The 23,166-nt window shown below is 44.3% G+C and overlaps 1 protein-coding gene across 4 annotated transcripts; it reads right to left on the bottom strand.

Moving 5' to 3' along the window:
• Nucleotides 1-505: 505 nt before the first annotated feature.
• On the bottom strand, nt 506-13,768 carry bdnf (brain-derived neurotrophic factor). Of its 4 annotated transcripts, none has more exons than XM_019867196.1 (2): nt 12,915-13,768; nt 506-1,574 (listed from the first exon to the last, which is right to left on the bottom strand). In XM_019867196.1, exons 1-2 carry the CDS (start codon nt 12,915-12,917, stop codon nt 735-737), a joined length of 843 nt encoding a protein of 280 aa, XP_019722755.1. In that variant the 5' UTR covers nt 12,918-13,768; the 3' UTR covers nt 506-734. The 4 variants fall into 4 exon arrangements, with proteins under 4 accessions (XP_019722755.1, XP_019722756.1, XP_019722757.1 ...); XM_019867197.1 differs by lacking the exon at nt 12,915-13,768 and adding an exon at nt 12,135-12,826; XM_019867198.1 differs by lacking the exon at nt 12,915-13,768 and adding an exon at nt 11,829-12,123.
• Nucleotides 13,769-23,166: the final 9,398 nt, after the last annotated feature.

Genomic DNA, 23,166 nt, shown 5'->3' with positions numbered 1-23,166 from the left:
CACACAAAAAGCTTTCCTGTGCCAAAAAGGGTAATACAACAGCCAACACAACAAGCACCTTCCCCCACATGAGGGAGAGGGTTCTATATATATATATATATATATATATATATACATATATATACATTTTTTTCTAATATATCTTTCTCTGGTGGGAATAAAAAAATAAACAGCAAAGCTTTGACAACAGCACCTTGACATAGTATGTAATCCCAACATTATACCTTGAGAAGTTTAGAACAGTAAACAGATAAATTACTTGAGAGGAAAGTTGTTTTCCACCGAGTATGTAAACGGAACGTTTTTTTGGTCAGCCTCTTACCATTTTTTTGTAAGTGGAGAATTTCTCAATTCACAATTGAAGCAGCATGCAAGCTTTTGAAGATGGAATTGTCCTGTCATTCCTTGCCTGTTTTTTTTTCCACTTCATTTTGTAAATCTTGGCAACATAAACAAATCACAATGTCTTGAGGAATGTGATATAGTAATTTAAAGTGGGAGCAAATGACTGATCAGATTTTTTTTAATCGTTTACAAGGTCATGAATATGTTCAATAAATAGACTGTTATATCACTTTTTACTGTATAAACTTCATCTTTTTTTTTTTTTTACATGCAGTCCATAAAATGTTCATTTGACGGAATAATTTACCCTGTTATGTATATATACAAATAGATATTTTCTCTGTATTCTCTTTTTTAAACTCTTCAATAAAATCTATACATTTTATACACTATCTCCCTCTTTTAATGGTCAGTGTGCATACACAGGAAGTGTCTATCCTTATAAACCGCCAGCCAATCTTCTTTTTGTTATCCATGGTGAGAGCTCGCACATAGGACTGGGTTGTCCTGCATTGGGAGTTATAGTGCCGCTTGTCTATTCCTCTGCAGCCGTCCTTTGTGTACCCCATGGGGTTGCATTTGGTCTCGTAAAAGTATTGCTTCAGTTGGCCATTGGGGACAGGAACCTTTTCCATGACGGTAACCGTCTGCCCCGACATGTCGATTGCCGTCTTTTTATCCACCGCTGTCACCCACTGGCTAATACTGTCACAAACGCTGAGCTCTCCACGTCGCGAGGGGTCAGAGTGTCGTCGCACTCTCATGGACATATTAGCAGCATCCAGATAGTTTTTGTATTCCTCCAGAAGAAAGAGAAAGGGCGGCTCCAAAGGCACTTGGTTGCTGATCATAACGCGCGAGTCGTACATGTCGACATCCTTGCGTTCTGTGGCCACGGCTGAAGCCAGACCCCCGCCTCCCTGGCTCTGATCTGCCCCCTGTCCCATCTGTGCTGCCTCTGCCTCCCCATCCACTTCCAGAAGCTCCTCTATCACTTGCTCAAAGGTGTCTGTGAGCGAAGGCATCCCACGCTGGCCTGGCCCGCCACCGCTCTGTGGAGTCCCCCGGCCTCTCGCGACCGTGGTGGCGGCGGCGGCGCCCAAGTAGCCTTCCGTCCGATGGCCCTGCATGCCTGGGGCGTCTCTCAGGGGCGCAGCTCTCATGCAACTGAAGTATGAAATAACCATAGTAAGGAACAGGATGGTCATCACTCTTCTAACCTGGTGGAACTGGAGGGAGAAAGAAAAAGAAGAGGGAAGGGGATACGCAGCTCGTTAGTGGAGAGCATTTGGAATGAAGTTAGCTCATCGTTGTGAGTCACAATGCAGCACGCAAGCCTCCCCAGATAGTTGTAGGTTCATAAAATGTTTGGAATCACACTGATTATCGCCGTTGTTCTGTCAGTGGCTTCCTAATAATTCTAAACTGGGATCATCTTTTCACATGTGAGGCTTGGCTTTGATTTGTTGGCAATAACTCACCAAAGTGGGCTCAACATCACAGAGCCCCGTTATACCAAAGATAGCGAGTGACTGCAGATAAGCTCTTTGTGTGTTGTATTTGTACTTTAGAACCCTCTGAGGCAATCACAGGTGGAAGCAGGCTTTGTTTTACCTTTTAGTGAAAAATAGCACGTTTAACACCTGTTGCGTTGTTTGTGATCAGGCAGGATTACCCCAAAACTGCACGTGCAAGTTTCTGGAGGTGTGGTGTATTGGCAAGTCACCAACCCATTCAATTTAGTTGCAAATTCAGAGGCTGTCTGGCATCTTATTTCAGGAACCACAAAGTAGCCTAGGAAGTAAAATAGGGCCCGACAAACAAAAATTATGGCATTTTTGCAAGAGGATTTATTTTTCCTTGAAGATGTTTGACTCATGATGGAAGTGTTCCCCCTGCACCAGAAGCAAAAACAGGTATGGCCCCATCATCTTGTCATTCTCTGTGTAAGATGATTTGTGTTGCTGAGATGTAAAAAAAAAATCGCTGGCTTTTGCATTGGAGTGTAGCATCACGACGACCCTGTTATTGTCAGGGCACATGCTGCCAATGGTAGAGACTGCCCCACACTTCAATGATGTGAATACAGTACTTGCCCCCCCCCCCACCCCTCAACACACACGCACACACACACACACACACACACACACACACACACACACACACACACACACACACACACACACACAAACACTTTTGTCAGCAGTTGAACCTGCTTACGCTCAACTAACACAATTGTTGAGTGTGTTTTGTGTCTAAACCAACACTACTGAACCAGGGATTATGTTCGTTATGGACTAACGTCATATTAATGATCATGTGTTGATGTAAGAGAGTACGGCTTTGTTCCTTTTGCATATTTGTTGACGGGTCATCCAACACGGACACACTGAAGACTCCGGAGTGATGCGTTTAGCCAACTCTAAAAAGAAAAATCTGATCATAAGTGAGGAGAACTGTGCTGAGAGCAGGTGGATGACTCCAGAACTCTCCAGGCTGAACCCAGCAGGACATGAATGATTCAAAACTGCGTCATCTTTGCTACCCTGGAAGGTGCCAATCTTTACACTGACATGATTAAACCCTGCTAGGTGTCACTCCAACACTCTGCACACGCCAAATGATCTGAGTACATAAAAATCCTGACACTTTTAAGAAGACAGAAACAACAGGGTAGCCAATAATTAGCATTCCAAATGAGCAAACCAACAAACACACTGACCCTTGCTGTGAGTGCACTGTGCATGTCGCAACATTACTGAGGAGAATGTAAAGAACAAGGACAAACACACCCGGGCCTCCTCTCAGAGTGGACACAAGGACCTTTCTCATCAAGAACGAGCAAGCCCCGCCTTAAACGCATTTGTTTCCTTCTTAATTGGTGTCTGGGGCTGCAATTAAACAACATCGGTGACTGCCATAGAGATATCTGCTCTAAAAATAGCTGTGCTGGGAGTCTCCCAGTCTATTCAGAATATCACATCCTTCTTCTTAATGAGCCACTCACTCCCCAAGCTCAGGGATGCGCTCCTCCACAATGGGTGTTTGCTCGAACGAGGATGTATAGGGAGGGGCCGGTTAATAAAGAGATTGGGGTTATTTCTCTCCTGCCCCCTTGCCAATTAAAACAACAATAAGGGCAAAGAATGGCATCAAGAGCAAATCCATACTCGTGAAATGTAATTATATGCTAAACCATACAGATTAACCCCTCATTCTTGTTTGGATTCGTATCAGGAGCGGTACGTGGGCCTTCCCAGCACAGAAAATCATGTTGGTTTACGGGATGGATGCCAGTCACGAGCTTTACGTGTAGGATGCATTTAGGCTGATATTATTATCAGCACTGCACACAAATGGTTCCACTTCCGCGTCAAGGAAATGAAGGGAGAGGGCTGATTACTGTTAGGCGTCAAACTTCATGCTGGAAATGGTGCAGACAAAGTGCTGCATCTTCCGTAACCGACCACAGGGGTAATATTGCAGCAGCAGGGGGTGGAGAGAGTGGCAGCGTCATTTCGCAGCATAACAACCACAGATGACGTCTCTTCCAGGTCTCCACAGGGAAGAGAATGGAGAGGAGGAGGTTGCTGGGGGTAATGCCACTCAACAGCATGCAATTGCATGCAATTCCCCCAGGTATCCTCACACCGGGAACAACAAATGATTGTATTTATATCTCTCTGATTTCCTGTTTCCATCAGGACGATCAATATGGCTTATGTTCTCAATCAACATCCTGTTAAAATGCAATAAAGCCAATGAATCATTTAATTGCTGTGGGACTGGCTGAGAATTATACAAGGGGCGAAGGAAGATGTTACGTGCACTGCGGGATTTTCACAGTTTTCTTTGTGTGTTAAACACGATGAACGCGAGCAAGTCAAGCAAGGAAGGATCCAAATGTTCCCCGGGATTTTGTGCCGTATCTCTTAACTCATATTGGATCTCCTTATTTTGATTGTTGTTTGATGTACCTTGATTCAAGGATATTAGTGTCCAGTCATCAAGTCTCAGACATCACGCGCTACGAGAGGCATCATTTCCTTCCATTCACCCATCCCTCCATCCAGACAGATGACATAGAGTGGAGGGACACAAAGGCCTCAATAACCACTGCTCAAACATGCTTTTATCCGCGGTGACACACCTCGAGCATGAAGCACACAGAACAATACGAGCAGGTGAGCGGGTGGCCTTTTGGACGTCCTCACGCACCAAATGACCACCTGTTTGTCTCCTTTGAGGGCACGGCCTGTAAGGCTGCCATATGTAACTTAGTCTCACATTTATTCTTTGCGCCAGGTGGGGATTACAGCGCTAAATACCTCATATGACAGATGATGAAAAGTTTCGAAAGCACATGAAAGGAGTAGCATTCCTTGTGATTATTAACCAGGCGCTAATGTGCCTTCAAAATACTTTATGGCATCATCTTGCCACATCGGAAAACTTCACTATGAGGTATAAACATTGGATTGGACTGTACAGCAACATTTGTTATCTGTCATGCCTTGCTTGTGTTTTGCACTTTGTTCAATTCCTCAACAACCTTGCCCAGTGGAAGTGTTTACCAAGCAGCATGTTTGGTCACGTCCAACGCACACAGAATTCAATGCAAAATGTTCAGCTATAATAACAGTGGAAACTAAAAAGCACACATAATATTGGATTTAGGACACCCCCTGTGTTCCATAATACAACGCAGTAAAAAGCAAATCAAGCTGTCAATAGTAATGGCTGACACACATGGAAGATTGCTGCCTGAAGATCTGTTTTTAATCTGACACCATTTCACAGCATATTTAGCAATATACCGCATGAGCACCAACAGGGGATTACACCTGGCCTCAGAGCCAACTCTCATCCATTGCCACATTGAAGCCAAGCATTCAAACAGCTGCTGTCTGAGCTGTGCTGTCCAAAGCAATTGCTTCCCTCCCACACAACATGCAGCAGGCAGCATTGATTCAGAGCAATCAACGCCATCTTCGGCGAGAAAAAAAGCTGTCATATGCTAACCAATGTCAAACCTGCTTCCAAGTAGATCCAAAGTGTTCGAAATCATCAGATCACAAGGAGATTGCCGCACCAATTTTGAAATTAGGGCACTGCAGTTTCCAATTTGTACACTAGATGGCGCCCGAGACCGTAAAATATTGGCATGTTTAAAGTTTACCCTCATCTCCCGCCTCTGCCAGCGAGAGAGAGAGAGAGAGAGAGAGAGATAGAGAGAGAGAGAGATAGATAGATATATAGAGATAGAGATATAGATAGATAGATAGATAGATAGATAGATAGATAGATAGATAGATAGATAGATAGATAGATAGATAGATAGGTCCGTCAGTAATTTGAAGACACCCAATGCAAACACAACACCAAGTGAACCAAAGTGGCCGGTGTAGCTTTGGTCTCGGGTTTCCCATAGTCCTAATGAGTGATGAGTCCATCAAAGCCCCCCCCCCCCCGAAACTTGTTTGTTTTTGTCCTTTTTTACATGAATGAGTACAAACTAACTTGTTGGGGGAAAGGCTAACGTCTCTGATTCTCCTAAAAAAACTTGTACAGTACTTGCAGTGTATAAGGTGTTCGAATGCGATTGTTTTTAAAAGAGAAGGGCGCAGAATTGTTATCACACAAGATGAATAACTAACCCAATGCTTACAGTGATGAAACATGCGTCTTACTTTTGTGTTAGATGACACAAGTGGGCATTCCTTTGAAAACCCAATCAAACATAATAAACCCGTTTTTTTATTCATGAACGGCAGGATAAGATTAAACATACCCCCTCTGGGGCCGCGGCGCTGCCTGTCCACAGGATAACCAGACTTGATGGGGCTATTTTAGACCCACAACACATAAGCTACCAACTTTTTTTATTCTATTTAATACATGTGCATATATGTGTGTAGCAGCAACATCCAACAAAACTACAAAGAAGTTGCGAGAGAAACATACCTTGTGCTGCCCAGTCGTAAAACAGACCATTCAACAGGACAGTGTCATCTGGGCTGTCCTGGCCAACTCCTTGAGTAATTTAGACTTTAGCGATACTTTTCCTCTCCGTGCCCTCCTGACAAGCTTCAGGATAACTCTTCAGGTTTGGAGCAAATACATTAAATTATTGATGGTGGAAATTGCATGGGTGAGGTCATGCACTCCCATGGCTGGACGGCTCCGGTGGAGATGGTGTGTGAAAGCCGAGTTGTCGCCTGCATGCCGCCGCAGCAGCAGCAGCTGAGGAAGAGGAGGGGGAGGTGGACGAGGAGGACGAGGAGGAGGAGTAGGAGAAGGAGGAGGAGCAAGCCAGTGTCGGGATGAAGACAAGACAAGAGAGTCTTGGAGCTTGGAATGGGGAGCCTGCGTGGAAGTCGACCAACTTTACTACACGATGATGACGCTGCAACATGTGACCAGCGGCTGGCTGGCTCACTGCTCGCCTCCGACTCGCGTTTAAACAGCCCCGAGGCGGAACTATTAGTGCGCCCTCACTGCGCATCTTGTCTTTTTTTGTTCGCGCGCATTCCGTGCACACCACACCCACGCCATTATGTCTGACTATGTATATATTTTCTATAGTTTATATAGAGCACACACGCACACGCGAATCCTCCTTTCTTCCGTTGTTCTACCCACCAAACATGGTGGCATATTTCTGAGAGCTGCGCGTCAGCGTGCAAGTCGTGACCCAACGAAGGAGACTGTGTGATCATCAACGTATAGCCTGCATTTATCCATTTATTCATGAGCAACACCATCCGTCGTCATATTTGCGTGGGCATTAAAAATATATGTTTTCGCCCCACTGCATCTCCAGTTAGAATCCGAATCAAAGATGAGGAATGTGTCACCAGACACTGGAGGCTAATAAAAATGTGAACTTAGTGAAAGACCAGCCCTGATTTTTTTTTTAATTATTACATCTCCACAAGAACTGGACAGTACATCAACAAAGCCAGTTCACTTTTAGAATGTCTTGAGCAGGTCAAGCCTTTAAGTGGATGTTGAACATTTTCAAACTGATGGATAGTTCTAATGGGGAAACTGCATCTCATTATCGGTTATGACTGGTCCAGTGCAAAGATTGATAGTGATTTGTTTGCTCTCTGACCAGCACAATTCTTCCCTGCATTGGCTTGTGTGCAGGGGAGCTCCTATTTGGCATGCAGCAATATAGGAGTGGATGCTCAAACCTGCCTAATGAGTCAGCCCCACCTCCAACACATCAGGGGACATGCAAAGATAGATATAGCCCTCCCAGGAGGCCCACAGGTGAGGGCAAACTCTGGATGACAAAGACTTGCACCAGCAATCACTGAGGGACTTGACTCCAGCAAGGACAAAAAAAAAGCACAATGTTCCAAAGAAGTAATTCATAAATAAATCACTTGGCATCTCATTAGAAGCAAAAACAACAACACAGACTCTCATTTGTGCAAATGCAGCAAAACTGAAGGCGGTGTAGCAAGTGGAGTCTTTTGGCTTGCAAGTAGCGTCAGAGGCATTAGGGACTAGTTTTCTGAATGAATTCAAAATAACGCGTGATAAATGGATGCACCACAGAGAGAGCTCCATGCTCAGAGGGACGTTTGAGGCCTGTGTTAAAGCAACCTGGAGTCCTTCTGAAAACCAAGCCACTATTTCATCCACACTGTGGTGTTAGATTTCTGCAGGTTTAAGATTTCTCAGGAACAATGACTTCAAACTGTCTGGGGCGTATGGATGAACATCTTTTGTTTTGGGGGCTAGGGGGGCAGGGGGTGTACATGGCTCAGGTTTAATCGAGCCATGTTACAAACATGTGATTTGCATTTACACTTCTCTCTTGCTTAACGTCTTCCCTGTTTGTGCAGCACAGAGAAGAGACACGTGCTTATGTTTCTGCTGCCAAATGGAGAGAGAGACAGTCAGTCTGCACTGCCGATGGCTTCGTTCAGTCAGCAGCCTGCCTGCTTGTGCAAGACCGGAACTGCGTAACATGCAGGTAACCAGGGGGAAATGACATTTGAGAAATTGTCATTTTCACTGGAGATAAAAGAAGGAGATGAGGGCACTTGGATCCAAGTAGTACATCCCTCCTCTTGCCGAGCTGAGAAAACACTGTATAAGGTTAGATGACGTCAAACATTGAGGGTGGGCTGCGGACCACTTGGGACGCCTTTTAAGCAGGTAAACTCGGGTTCTTCAATAAAATGAGACATTTTGGGATGAGGAGGTAATGCAATCTCTCCTGTTATGACAATACCTTGATTTTAACAATGAGCAAAAGGCAACAGTCATTTATACTACTTCCTTGTGTCTTTAATGACAGTGACTGCAGTTCACCCTGAAATCCATTAAGACTCTCTGTCTGTCGATCTCGTTGCTGGCAGATGCCATCTCATTGCTGGCATATGCCCCCCCCCTCCCCCCACTCCCACAAAATCCAATATCAGCTCACCATCAATAACCTTTGCGTTCACTGCTAAATGGAAATGCATCATCATTATGCCAAGAAATCAACTACAAAACATTCCAGTGTGGGCTCAATATATAAATATGGAATCATGCGACATCTATATGTAAGCCTATATAATTGCAACTGTACAAACTCTGCCTCCAAGTTGCCTGGGTGTCTGTCGCCTACTCAGAAAAGAAACAGTGATATGAAAATATTGTATGAAGTTGAGAGAATTGATGTGGTGGAGACTTGACTGCATGAGGTCGAGCACGCGCGCGTTGCATCGTGAATCATCCACATCCCAGTGTCCGACACGTTCGAGCGAATGCCTCTTAATTTGTGTTTTTTTTCCAAATATAATTAAAAAAAATGTATTCGTGTTGAAGAACGACCGAATGCCAGCCTCCCCCTTGAAGGAGCTTGTTTAAACAAGCCTGTTAATTGGATGAAGGTGATGGTGATGAAGGTGATGACGGCGGTGACTAAAAGCGGCAGCGGTGGCGGGGCGATGGAGCATTCATTGCCATCATGATTAAGATGATTATTCCTTGCTCTAAATATATCGTGACATTCGCCTGCTGCTGTGTGGAGATTTACGCCATCTATAGCCTAAAATAATCGATTGCCCATTTCATATTTATATGGTGTGCACGAGAGAACCGACCGTTTTTTTAAATAATTAATGAATAAGAAATGGACCGGAAAGGACGCAATATGCGGTGGAAAAAAGGGGGGGGGGCTGTTGTAATTATAAATATAACAAGATAAAAACAATTGATTTTTAGAAATCCGCTTAAAGCTCACGAATTGATCGAAATAAGACAAAGGCCAACAAAACAGGCAGAAGCCAGCAATATTTGAATTAAAACCAAAACGTTAACGGTGCCTTTTCGTTAAATGAATAAAACCAAGCGAAACAATTTCATGTGATTTTTGACGCCCACCACAACTCTGCAGCAAGAGAGAGAGAGAGAGAGAGAGAGAGAGAGAGAGAGAGAGAGAGAGAGAGAGAGAGAGAGAGAGAGAGAGAGAGAGAGAGAGAGCGAGCGAACGAGAGGAGATTCTCAGTCGAGATAACGCGTGCGTCCGCGTGCGCACGGAGACGCACGCCCGCACACACACGCGTGCAGCCCCATTTATGGACTGATCCGCTGACGTACATTGCAGAAAAGTGCTATAAAAAAACCTTCATACATACAAAGTGTGTCGTGCCACCCCACAGACCCCTCCTAACCCGCCTCCGCTCATCCCTCCTCCTCTACCCAACACGCCCACACCCACATCATAATCCCCCGTCTAAGTCGGGAAAAAAAATCATATATATATGTATATATAAATACATATATATACATATATATAAATGTGTCCAGCAAAGCGCGCATTTTGCTTATAATTTTTCTTTCTGAAATTAAATTATAGACATACAAAAAAGATGCAAAAATACTCGTTTCCTAATCGCAAAAAATGTTTAAAACATAACAATTTGTGACCCTAAGTAAGTGTAAAATCACCCCACAGCTCTGTGTAATTATTTTTATTTCATTTTTTTCCCGAAACGTGACTACCGTGACGTGACATTTATTAGCGTTGTATTATGAATGTTAGAATAATTTTAAATTTTCTGCTCGTACAAAATAAACATTCATAAACAGAACATGATCGGCGCATGTTGGACCGGCGAATAAAACGAGCGAGGACGCCTGCGGACAAGTTCCGCCATTCAAACACAATTATAGACAAACGTGAGGACAAATTCGTTTGCAGACTATTTATTGGAACACATACTGCGTAAAAGATGAGTGTTGATTAAAACACGAATGTGGGCGTCGGGGCTTTTCTCTCCTCGCAATTGCTACGTCTTGGATCAGAACATCTGAAATCTTTGACCAGAGGAGGAGTAGGAGGAGGAGAAAAAAAAGACAAGCGACAGAGAGGAGTGAGGTGAAGATGGGGAGTGCAAACTGACAATATCCAACGCTTTTTGGGCGATTTTCGTGAGAGCATGAGGAATTTAAAAGTGACCATCGTATAAATCTGTCGTCTCTAATGATTTCCTTATTTTTGAAAGGGGGTGGGGTGTGAATCCGTGATACCGCGTCCACACAAGACGTTGTCTCTACATCACATCTGTGGGTGAAGTGCTGGGGCCACGCCCATATTTAACATAATTTCACAAGACACATTTTCTTTGCAATAAATTGAAAGAAGTTCCACTAGAGGACACGATCACGATTGATATATTTTTAGAATGTTATTCCTGTGAAGTCTGCGGTTGTGGCATGCACGCCACCCCCCAAAAAAGCGAGGGGGGTAGTAGGGGGAGCAGGTGAAGCGAAAAGCACCTTATGAATGAAACCGTGGAGCGGTCGTAGTAAAAACACAAGTGATTTGATGGCGATGACGGGAGGGGTGGGGGGCCGAGGGGGAAGAAGGAGGGGGTAAAGCGTAGGGCTATATTTGGACCGATAACAGAATCCACAGACGTCAAGACAAAACATGAATGTAGCAGCACAAGCATGGATGAATAAGCACGTAGAAAAAAAAAGGGAAGATGGCAGCTTTTGTTTCCCGCAGATCTTATCACGACTACTGCATCATTGTTGTACGCACATCCAAGGATCAGTCCTCCGGTTATGGATCCATGATGACTGGATCACTGCTGCGTCTAAGTTCCCACATCGGGAGCATGATTAGGCATAACGCAACCATTACGCACATTGTGTTGCAGCAAGGCAGATTCGGAAACTCCAAAGCTTAAAAAAAGAAAAGCCCGTTTTGAATACATTATAATGGAGAAGTCTCAGTAGAGACGTTTCACAAGATTGTACGCTTATATGCGAGCCTTGATGCATTCATTGTCGTTGCTAAAAGGCAGATATTTGATCAGCTGGAGTTATTTCGGTGACTAATACCGGCAATGCAGGCGAATGTGCAAGGCTGCATGATGTGCTTAAAAAAGCCCAAGTTTCTTGGAGAAAAGCCCGCAAAGACGACAGCAACAAAAGAGTGATATGGAAACAATGGATTGGGCTCTTACCTTTACACGGGCTGACAACCACAATGTGCGTGGTTAGATCTCCGTGACCAACGCTTGCATGTCCCAAAGTTTAAACGCAATGTGGGGGGGCTTAAAGGTACTGACAATGTGCAGTGCAAAAAAAAAAAAGAAAAAGGAAAAAAAGGGAAAAAAACACCAGACAGCCTACGTTTCAACTTTGACAAAGCTCCACAAAAAGCACATGCGCTTTTCTTTATCCCCCACTTACTCCTCGCTCTCGCGTCTGCATTTTTTTTCTCTTAAATCTTGTTTAAAAGACAACACGCTCCCTGAGAATAATCTTACCAAAAGTTGGAAAAACAATCCCAGGTTTGGCAAAGGGGGGAAAGAGTGTTGGCGTCCGCCGTGTGCGCGTTTAGTCCATGGACGGCTCCGGTGTCTCTGTCCAATGTGCTGAAAGCATCACACAGCCTAGGGAACTACGGTATGAGGGGCCACGGAAATATCTGGATACTTTTGTTGAGTGCCCACTAAAAAAAAAAAAAAAAAAATCCCTCTGCTGCCGCTGCCGTTGTCACGTGTATTTCCTCTCTCTTGCAAAACCAACCGTGTTAATATTTGAGCACATGTCGGGTGGACATTTCCTTCCAGATAGCCGCTTCTATGAATGAAAACAAAACAAAACAAAAAAACAAAAAGCCGGTCGTGTCGCCCTGTTTAAATCCGCCTTGAAAAGATAGCATACCTACTTAGCCCGAGCTCCAAGTGTCTCAGTTAAGTGGCACGTGTTGCTTTAAAAGAACATACATGCATGTATAATAAAGCCCCTCACTGGCAGCAAGCACGACCCTCCTGGAAGTCTCAGTAGCGCACGCACACCCATTGTCATGTATCCCATGGTTGCCTTACCTGCCTCGCTGTAGCCCCAAAACGCCACACAATCTTTTTTTTTTCCCCCCACAACAGCTTTGTCAACATGAGCCTTCAGCACACTACGGAGTCTCGCTGTTCTGTGGCGACTTTGTCAAGTCGAAAGCCATCCAAGCTCTGGCAGCAATGCAGCTTTAAACAGCAAACGCGACTATTTTACCCCTTAGAAAGCCGTGTTTCCAAACGCTTACTTACCATTTTCCCCCCTACGCTGTCCTGGCGATAGAAGTGTCTTAATATCCACTCACTCCAACAGATGCTGGTAGGTAATGTGTCTTGTTTGAAGTCATCATATGAGAAGTTCTGCTGTGCTCAGTAGATCGCCCACCACTTCGCTGACTTATGAATCTAATAACCCTTCGCAATATCGCCGTGCTTAAACTCTCTTAGGCAAAAAAAAAAACCTTGGCGGCTCTACGGGAAAAGATAAATAATCAACAAGACCGACTTGTCAGAGAAAAGCTTGCACGCAGACGCAACACACTCTCCCGGACAACGCCATTATAGGGGCTCTTACGTGATTGAAATAAACCCCAGAAAGCAGGCAACTTTATGACGGGGGGCGAGTTCCTGACTGGGGAGGCTCCTTGGCTGGTTTACAGCTGTCGAACGCAGTTGAGCAGTGAGCTCAGACGTACCCAAACTCGCCGGACAAATGTTCGTATAGGCCTACTGCGCTTTCACAATTAACATCAACATTCCATTTGGAGCGCCCTTGCTTCCCGCAGAACTTGTTGCTTGCTCAGAGCCAAATCATACTTACGTTGCCTCTCACACAGATATGATCGAAATTTTCCCCAAACCCCTGCAGAAGAGCTCTACTCAGAGACTTTGAAACCCCGGCACGATAACTTTGGATGAGGATTATGGGGAAGTTCAAAGGCGAAATCTGTTTTGAGTAAAATTCCATCAGTTGCGGTGCCAACGCGGAGCTGTCTGATTGTTATGCAGTGACGAGGCGCTGCGCTTGCAAGCCATGCCCCGAATGTACTAAGCAACATGAGTAAGAGGTGAGAATCGCCTGTGTCGATGCCAGCACGCAAAACTTTCTTAAAGTGTCTGTGTCATTCATGTGGTTTAAATGACTTTTTTTCGGGGGTGGCGTCCGGGTGTGGGGCGGGGGGGGGGGCACCCTAGTCGCAGGAAAATCACACTGCATGGGTGGTGCATAGCTATGTATACTGGAACCTGTAGGCGTCTAGAAGAGACAATAGCGGCAACGTGACAACTCATTGGACACTTGTGTCACAAACAAGAAAGCTGTGAATCAAAGCAGGATGTCATCCCGAGCATTGCTGCCTCGACAGCGACCACACGAATCGAGGAAAGCATCTTAAAATCATCATGTGATTAAAATGGTCATGACAATGCTCATCTTTTTCAACATTACTTTGGGGCAGCCAATCGATGAAAAAAAGTAAAAATGATCGATTGTAGGATTGTTTTCCACCTGATGATTCAAATTCAAATATTCGGCATTCGACTAAAACTAAATTATTAGTGTGACACGGGGCACTGTTGTCATTCATTTATTTTCACCTTGTCCTCATTAGGGTTGCAGATGAGTTCAACAGAGAGACGGGCGACACCCTGAACAACATTCGCAGAGAGAACACAACACTTTATGACACCAAAAAAAAAAAAAAAAAAAAATCACATGAATGCAGGTTAAAAAAAAAACAAAAACCTTTAGCTCAAAATCTACCCCTTGCCCTTTTAGTTTGGCCATTTTATTAAAGTTTGAGTCGCGACAAGCAACAAGTGCTGTACCTCACAATCTCCTATAGCTGGTTAAGCATATTGCTCATTTAAAGCTTATCCCTGACTCCAGTGTGCTCAATGTAGAGGCTATAAACATGCGAGCAACAGGTTATGAAAATAAGAGAGTGACGTAAAGAGGGGGAGCGGTAACACATCAACTCGCTGGGGACTGCACGCTGAGAATGAACAATTCACCTTGTTGGCTGCACATGATTTAATGATAAGGATGTATGTGTCCCATCACCTCCGAGCGCTCCCACCACCACCATCACCATCCTCCTCCTCCTCCTCTCAGTCCTCTCTGCCTCCTGACGTGGTAACTTGAATGGCTCCTACTTGTGATGTTGTTAACACTTCCTCTGCTCCACAGCTCCTCGCAGACTCGCTGCCTGACTCATGCTCGTCCCTTTTCTCACTAGCCGAGCCTTCGCCGCCGCTCTTCACCACCGTATATCTTATGGCTTGGCCTGAGGTCACGGATTAAACACTCACGCGCCCTGCCTACTGTTCCGTTGCTCTGTGGTCAGCCGAGATGCTCCCTCTTTCAACTTTGAAGAGCTCATGTGAAATATAATTTGCTGCTTATATACTTGAAGCCAACAGGCAATGCACTTGGATAGATAAGGAGATGAACATGTGCATTTTTGTACTCTTTAAAGAACTCTATTGTGGAGCAGATATTTAGACATAAGCTCAAGTATTATCACTATTTAATAGCAGGATCATTTTACCACTTCACCGTTTCGTAGGGATTTCGCAATCTCCGTTTAAGATGTGATCTTATTCTATTTAATCCAATCTTTGGTGAGGCGCGCAGGCGGCCGACGACAATATGAGCTCGAAAAGCAATCCTAGTTCCGCTTTCCATGAATGATATGAAATTAATCGCCAGAAAGGTATTGTTGAAGCCCCACATTAACACGGCAAGTCATCAAACTTCCCTGTTTACATTTGCTAATTGCTTTTGGACCTCATCTGGTCTCCAGAATCATTATGAAAATATCGAGTGCAAGCCTAAAATTCTGTGTCAATCAGCACTTTCTTATGCTTCGCCACAATGACAACTTTAAGTCTCGGCTGCACATACAATGACTTAAAATGTTTGGCCGCATCAGTATTGAGAACAAGTGCCCTTTGTCATGTGTTCTTATAGGGCTGCCTGTAACAAAAGAAAATTATGCCGCCAGTCTTTGGATGGGTCGATCAAACTCATTTTCATCACAGGCCACATTGTAGTTATGGTTTCAAGCATTGGCCTCACAGTGCAGAGGTGCTGGGTTCGATTCTGGCTCCGGCGTCCCTGTGTGGGTTTTCTCCGGGCACTCCGGTTTCCTCCCACATTCCAAAAACATGCATGGCAGGTTAATGGAACACTCTAAATTGGCCCTAGGTATAAGCGTGGATGGTGGTATGTCTGTGTGTGCCCTGTGATTGGCTGGCAACCGGTTCAGGGTGTACCCCGCTTATTGCCCGAAGACAGCTGGCATAGGCTCCAGCACACCATGCGACGCTTGTGAGGATAAGTGGATCAAAAATTGGATGGATGAATGGATGGCTACACACACACACACACACACACACACACACCAAAAAAGTTTAATTAGTATCAAGAATTGAATGACCAGATTGAATTTTGCAAAGAAGTACACAGATGAGCTGCAAAAGTTTTGGAACAAAGTTTTATAGACTGATGAGACCAAGATTAACCTCTGTCAAAGTGTGGAGAAAGAAAGGATCTGTTCATAATCCAAAACACAAGCTTTCTGTGAAGCATGGTGGCAATAAAGTCATGGCTTGGGCGTTCATGACTGCTTCTCGAGCGAGCTCACGAGTTTTCACTGACGAAGTAACTCATGATGGTACCAGCAGAATGAATTCTGAAGTCTACAAAACCATTATGTCTGGCAGTTTACAGAAAAAACATCCAAACTAACCAGGAAAAGTTCGTATCCATCTTTCGATCTGGAGTGGACTTTCCGTGGAGGCTTCAGTAAATTTTGCCGGCTTGTCATTCGCCAGCGGCCAGGTGACCCCTCCGTCAAACCGAGCAAGCCTGTCATCATCAGCCTGTCACTCCATCATGGCTATTTTAACAGTGCCAAATTACAGTTGGTCACGATTGTAGAACTGTCAGATCATCTTCTTCAGCGGTGTCATCTCGGCAACAGCCAATTGCCATCGGGAATGTACTATTTACTACGTCACACAGCTAAAAAAATAAACAGGCAGACAGACCACCTGCCTAAAAATACCCACCTCTGGGAAATTGTGACAACCAAATATTTCAGTAGACAACAAGTGTTTAATTTATTTTAAGAAGGTATTTAGTGAAGGATTATTCTTGCATTGCCTGTTACAAGTGGAAATAAATGCAATTTTTGGAACAGATTTTCTGCCAAATTGAAAAGAATTGCCCAAGAAACATGCTGACACACTGTTTGCTTTGAAAATGATGCGGTGGGCCAGATCTGCCCACCGGGCCTTTGGTTTGACACCAGCACTCTTAGGGTTTGATGTTTGGGACTAAAAAAGAGGAGGAAGAAACAAACAAATAATCTGATAAACAAACTTCCACAAGCCTCTGTTAGAAAACAATTGTGAGGTCTTGATTGCTTTAAAAGTAGTTGGGCCCAAATCAAAGTGAAAGCCTGTTGCTAATGTGCTTCCCATTGCTGTAAAGCATCCAAAAAGGGGGGGAATTAATTACCAGGCTCGGCCAGTGACTCAGAGCTCCGGTCGTGTGGAAGTAATGCGGCCTGTAAATGATCGCCCTGCTGCCACCATACTTCAAGCTGGTGCCAAGTGCTGCATTTGTGCTAATTTGGCCGTTCTGTGTACAGTGTGACGGACAGTGTCAGGATGGATGGTTGTTTGGCTTGCCTCAGTGTCGCCACAGCTTGATATGGGACCAAAGGAGACGGTTTCTATGTGGATTTGCGGGGTTATCATCCAGCTTTCAACTACCAGCTCAGCACCAAGGGAGTATGTAAACTGAACTGACCACCTTCGGAGGGAAATGTGGAGCTTCGGGTGTGATATATTGTATTAGTGCATTGAAATGAATGAAGCGAAAGCTCGTTCATATCAGCCTAAAAAGCGAGGGCAAGGTATTTATGCGGGTTGTGGAGGGTTTTAATCTTGAAATTCCTCATCTAGTTTTAACGCCACTTCCTGAGTAACATTGTGTGTTGTCAAGGTGTGATTCACTTGAACAAGGATTATTTCAATATGATACTTTAATCCGAGGCCTGTCTGAATGAGACATTAGGCGAGACAAAAAACAAACAAACAAACCAAAAAAAAAAAAAAAAACCTTGTGGGGGTTTTACATCATGCTAAGTATAAGGAGGCCCTCCAAACGAAAATGAAAGCTTGCTTGGGTTTGTTTTTTTTTTTTCAAGTGGAGGCTGGTTTGACCTCAGTCTAACCCGCAGCTGCTGGAGTGGAAGATGCTGCTTGTCTGCCGGTGGCTTTCTGGCTGCCCTGCTCAGATAAGTCATCTCAACCTGTCACCAGACTGAAGGGCTGCCAAACCCGGCGAAATCCAAAGATTGTTTTAGCTGTGTCTGATTTTGCAGGTGATGACCGGATTCAGACAGATGAATCAGAAGCCACCTGAAACTATAACTCAGCTCAGGATGGCGACACTTTAATGGCACATGTGAATGGATGTATTCATTGTGCAGCATGGCTGTCTGAGAGTAGGTTTTTTTTTTTTTTTACTTGAACCAGGACTGAGATGTGTTCATTTGAATACAGGGATTTGCATGTTGTTGCATGGTCAAAGCCACTGTTGGCTCCCGGTAGAAGAGACTTGAAATTTTTGCATAGATGGCAACTGAATGACAGCCAATTTTTAAGTGCAAAATATTACATGTTGCAAGTGTGGTGCACTGACCTTTAATGCAGCATATATGTGGAACACCTGGTGACAAAGATGTCCACATTTCATGATTCGGCTCCTCCTGGTTTTGTGCTGAACTCTACAAAGAAACAGTATTCATTACTATCATAATGGTATTCTAAAGTCCATAGAAGTGCGTATACAGTCAGACTCAATTGAATGTAACTCAAAATGCAGCTGTAGAAGCGATTGTTATTTTCACATAGTGCCACAAGCCATTTTGCACCAATCAGTAACATGATCACAATCGCTTGCAAAATATGGTGATGTTAAAATATAACGCATTCTGCCTTTTCCTGTTCCATTTTTACTGACACTGTTGCAGAGGTATTAATTTATTACGCTTATTATCACGGCTGTAGTTTGCAGTAGTAGATAACCATCAATTCGGCACTAAAAATCTAACTTTGGAGAATGACCTTTGGCATGCTGGTGTATTAATCATGAAAAAAACCCATGAACAAATATTTCGGGAAATACCAATGCGAATTTACATTGGGTGGTGGTCAAATAAATATCAATCTGTCTATCCATTATCTGAACCGCTTATCCTCACGAGGGTCACAGGCGTGCTGGAGCCTATCCCAGCTGTCTCCGGACAGCAGCCGGGGGACACCCTGAACTGGTTGCCAGTCAATCGCAGGGCACACATAGACAAACAGCCATTCACGCAACATGCAAACCCCACACAGGAAGGTCGGAGCCCTGATTTGAACAGATGACCTCTGGACTGTGAGGCGGACGTGTTAAGCAGCCGATCACCGTGCTGCCGCCTACTAAACGTGTTCAGCATTATACGTGACCGCAAGTCGAGAAGTAAGGGACAACTGGTGTTGATGTACTGTCAAATATGCTGATCAAAAGCAGTAAACATGCATTTGTTTACCAGCGAACAGAGGATCAGACAAGCTGCAAAGGACAAATGACTGAAGATGGTAATACACAGTCTATGTATCTTGAGATTCCCACCCAGGGTGCTTGGCACACTATTGCATTTCACCTAATTTGTCAGAAAATTTATTTATTACAAAAACGTAACCAAACAAACAATTAATTCTCCGATCCGCTTATTCTCACAAGGGTCGGGGGGGGGGGGGGGCTGGAGCCTATCCCAGCTGTCTTTGGGTAGTAGGGGGACACCCTGAACCAGTTGCCAGCACACAATGACGAACAATCATCCGCACTCACACTCACACCTAGGGACAATTTAGGGTGTTCAATCAGCCTGCCATGCATGTTTTTGGAATGTGGGAGGAAACCGGAGTACCCGGAGAAAACCCACGCAGGCCCGAGGAGAACATGCAAACTCCACACAGGGAGGCCGGAGCTGGAACCAACCAACCAAACAAACAAACAAAAACAATGATATCTTTGGCAATTTATCCATTCCAGCGACAGGCAGAACAGTTAACTGCTCTTCCATGCCATGGTTGAAGGTACAAGACACTTGTTTATCTGCAAATTTTAAGATTGTGGTGCTCTTGACCTGAAACCTGAACCAAATTGCAAATTGGGGTCACTCTCCCCTGCACAGATTGGTCAGCCAAAGTTGTGAACAAGGGCTATGGCACACATGTAAAGATTAAACTCAACATACACAAAAAAAAATTGCCACAAAATATGGACCATCACCCCCCCCCCCCCAACCTATGAAAAATACAAACCAAACAGGTTTCAACAAAGGGGGGGAAAAAAAACCACATGCCCAACTCACAAAACAAAACAATTCCAGTTCAATGCAAAAACTAAACCTATGCTGTCTTCCGGGACTTGCCTGTTTGAGAATCCACTCTGCCCAAGGATTCGTCCCCAAAAATAACAAACAAAAAGTGGTGCCCGACTGAATGGCTACAAAAGCAGACAATCTTGACACCCGCTACTCTAATCTGGGAAAACCAAATTGTGTGGCCAAAACAAAACTAACTCCATCTCGAATAGCCCAAACCGCAGCACATCACAAAAAAACTCACCAACCCCCACACGTTCCGTATTCAGATCGCGGACGAGCTGCAGTTATATATCGTGGACCGTATCACAATGTAACGTAAAATGGGCGATTTCGCTCAATAAAATTGGGAAATACTGCTCTCGATGTTTATTTTTTTTGTCACTTAGTTGAAGAATTCAGCATTGTTATACTGTGTGGTTGATAAAGCATACAATGCAATCGCAAATACTGTCAGTCTTGGAAAACAGGTGAAAGTGCTGAATGGTATCCAGTCCTAAAGTGGGAAGTCATAAAAAAAAAGAAAAAAAAAGAAAAAGCTCTTCTTGATAAAATATGAGTACAAATGTGCTTTTTTCAGAAACAGATGATCTATGTAGAATGTTAACGAGGTTGTGTCGTACCACATTACTGTAAACAAATGCAATAGTACAAATGCAAAAAAAGATTTTTCCTGAAGGAATTCAAGCTGTAGTGTCTATATCAGGGGTGTCAAACATACGGCCCAAGGAGGTTCAATCTGGCCCGCAGGATAATTTAAAAGTGAAAAAAATGCATTAAAGACACAAAATTAATATTTTTAATAAAATGCAATTCATGGATTGTCCGCTAGGGGGAAAACCGTTTTGATCAGAGTAGAAGACAACATTGTTTTGATCAGAGAAGAAAACTGCAGTCTCAATCTGTCACTGAGACAGACCCAACACAGCGGACGCTATCAATGCGCCAATGCTTCTTTATACCAAAACAAAGGAAAGACATGATATTTTGGTTATTTATAGCAGAGTATGGTATAATGTTAATGGTCTGGCCCACTTGACATCTACCGAGTCCGTATGTGGCCCACAATGTGAAATGAGTTTGACACCCCTGGTCTATATCAGGGGTCCCCGGATTCTCCGTTACATCCGTCTGTGTCACGCTTGACACACGTCAAGCCACGCTTTCCCCCGTCACGTGACCGATTCCGCTTAAAAACAAAACACCAGAGCTCGCAAAATGAGTAAAAAAACTGCTGGAGATCGCAAATGACGGCGGCCTTAAAAGTACGTTCGAGACAACTGGATTAAAGTTATGGCTGAATATTCTGAGATCGCCATAGTAGCACTGTTGCTATTTCCGACATGCTATCTGTGTGAGGCGGGGCTTTTCTGCAGCCACGGCGACGAAAACAAAATTACGAAGTAGACTGGACATAAACCACACACTTGCGGTGTCATTGTCTCTCCGATTACCCCGAGATGGGACCGTCTGGTTGCAGAAAATCAAGCTCGGTGCTGTGGTGAGTCGTCATTTTCATGCACTTTGAATTTGCGTTGTATCGTATTTTGAAGGCATTAAACATTGCCATAGCGTTGCGGCCAGATTAGACGCTCCTTGTGTTTATTATTATATTTCGAAAACACCACAGTTTTCATGCAGCTCATACCATATTATTTTGTTGTATTATTTCCGCCACACCTTAAATGCCGGTCCCTGAAAATATTGTCTGACATAAACCGGTCCGTGGGGCAAAAAAGGTTGGGGACCCCTGGTCTATATGATACGAAGCAGTTAATTTTCCACATCAACATCAATAGACAGAACCGCATACGCCAGAACTCGCTACAAAAAAGCCAAAATGAGATTACCAGTGACAGTTGACAGACAGACAGACAGTCCAACAGACTGCAGGCATACAGTTTGAAGTAAAGGAAATGAAAGCATCCCAGTGAATGGGGAGGGGATGGTTGAGGCAAATACAAAAGAATGGGATTTCTCGTGCGAGGGCTATCCCGGCCAAAGTTTCTCTATACATCAAAGGGCCGCTGCAAATAAAAGCACACTTGTCAGGAGCGAACAAACTGCCTTCTTTGTGGCGTCGGGCAGCCAAATTCAGGCAAACAAAGCCGTTGGATGTCCGACACTGCAAAGAAGACGCGGCATTCAGACGGCATGCTTTACACTCTCCGGTGGTTTGCTGCCTGCTTTTGTCTGCCCTGACCAGGGCAGAGAATATCACTGGATCAAAATCCTTTCAGGCCTTTTTACACACTGTTCAACGACTCCCGTTACACCTCCCTCCCCCTTACACTCCACTATTCTTTCTTCTCTGAAACAAAGTAAACTTGATGCAAGCATATCACATTGGCCCCAGGCCCTGTGCCCCAAAATGAGTCTCGAGTTCGTTCAATCTAAGAGCACTGTAGAATGGGCGGTCGGATTGATAGAGCACGGTTCCCTGTCGCCTCAGGCCGGAAGCTGTGAAGCGTGTTCTGCACGCTTCCAACAAGTGTCACCTGCATCTTTTACATGCGGCTGAAATAATTCACTGGAAGACAATAAACACAGGTCATACGAGGCACCTGACACACCGGCGATCCAGAAGACAGCTTCAATTTCTGCATGACTGAGGGTATAACGCAGGTCATCAATTATTTATAGAGCTTCATAAACAGATATCACATTTTTAGGACTGGCTGCAGTGTCACAACAGTTTTTTTTTTTCTGTAGTTTCCTGGAGGGAAGCAGACAGTGTCCATGCTTTCAGAAGAACCTGTTGCACCATCTGTGCACACAAGAGGCTTAATGAACAAGACACATTGCCCTTGCCGACACAAAAAGAAGAACAAGAAGAACTAACAAACATTTATTCTTTCCGCCAGTCATAACTAGGCTATCACAGTCAAACACACAAAAACACAAACAAATATCAACATCGGCACTGACTGAAGAAGTGACAAGCATGGAAAGCCTGAGTGAACCTCATCACCCCTCAACTGAGACGATGCTAGTGCGCGTATGTGCATACTCGTGCACAAAACAGTGAAAGGCTAAACACAATTTTTGACAAGATC

Source organism: Hippocampus comes, unplaced genomic scaffold, assembly GCF_001891065.2.
Source record: "Hippocampus comes isolate QL1 unplaced genomic scaffold, H_comes_QL1_v1.1 scaffold2, whole genome shotgun sequence".
NCBI classification, from domain to species: domain Eukaryota; kingdom Metazoa; phylum Chordata; class Actinopteri; order Syngnathiformes; family Syngnathidae; genus Hippocampus; species Hippocampus comes.
Note: the sequence above shows the minus strand (reverse complement) of the source record. Positions and strands in the feature narration are given on the sequence as shown.

What these genes read in the sequence shown, in the direction of transcription:
- bdnf (XM_019867195.1), bottom strand. Translation starts at nt 6,339, where the DNA reads ATGGTCTGTTTTACGACTGGGCAGCACAAG. An exon ending in TTACGACTGGGCAGCACAAG is followed by an intron (nt 1,575 to 6,309) that starts GTATGTTTCTCT and finishes TTCTCCCTCCAG; the next exon opens with TTCCACCAGGTTAGAAGAGT.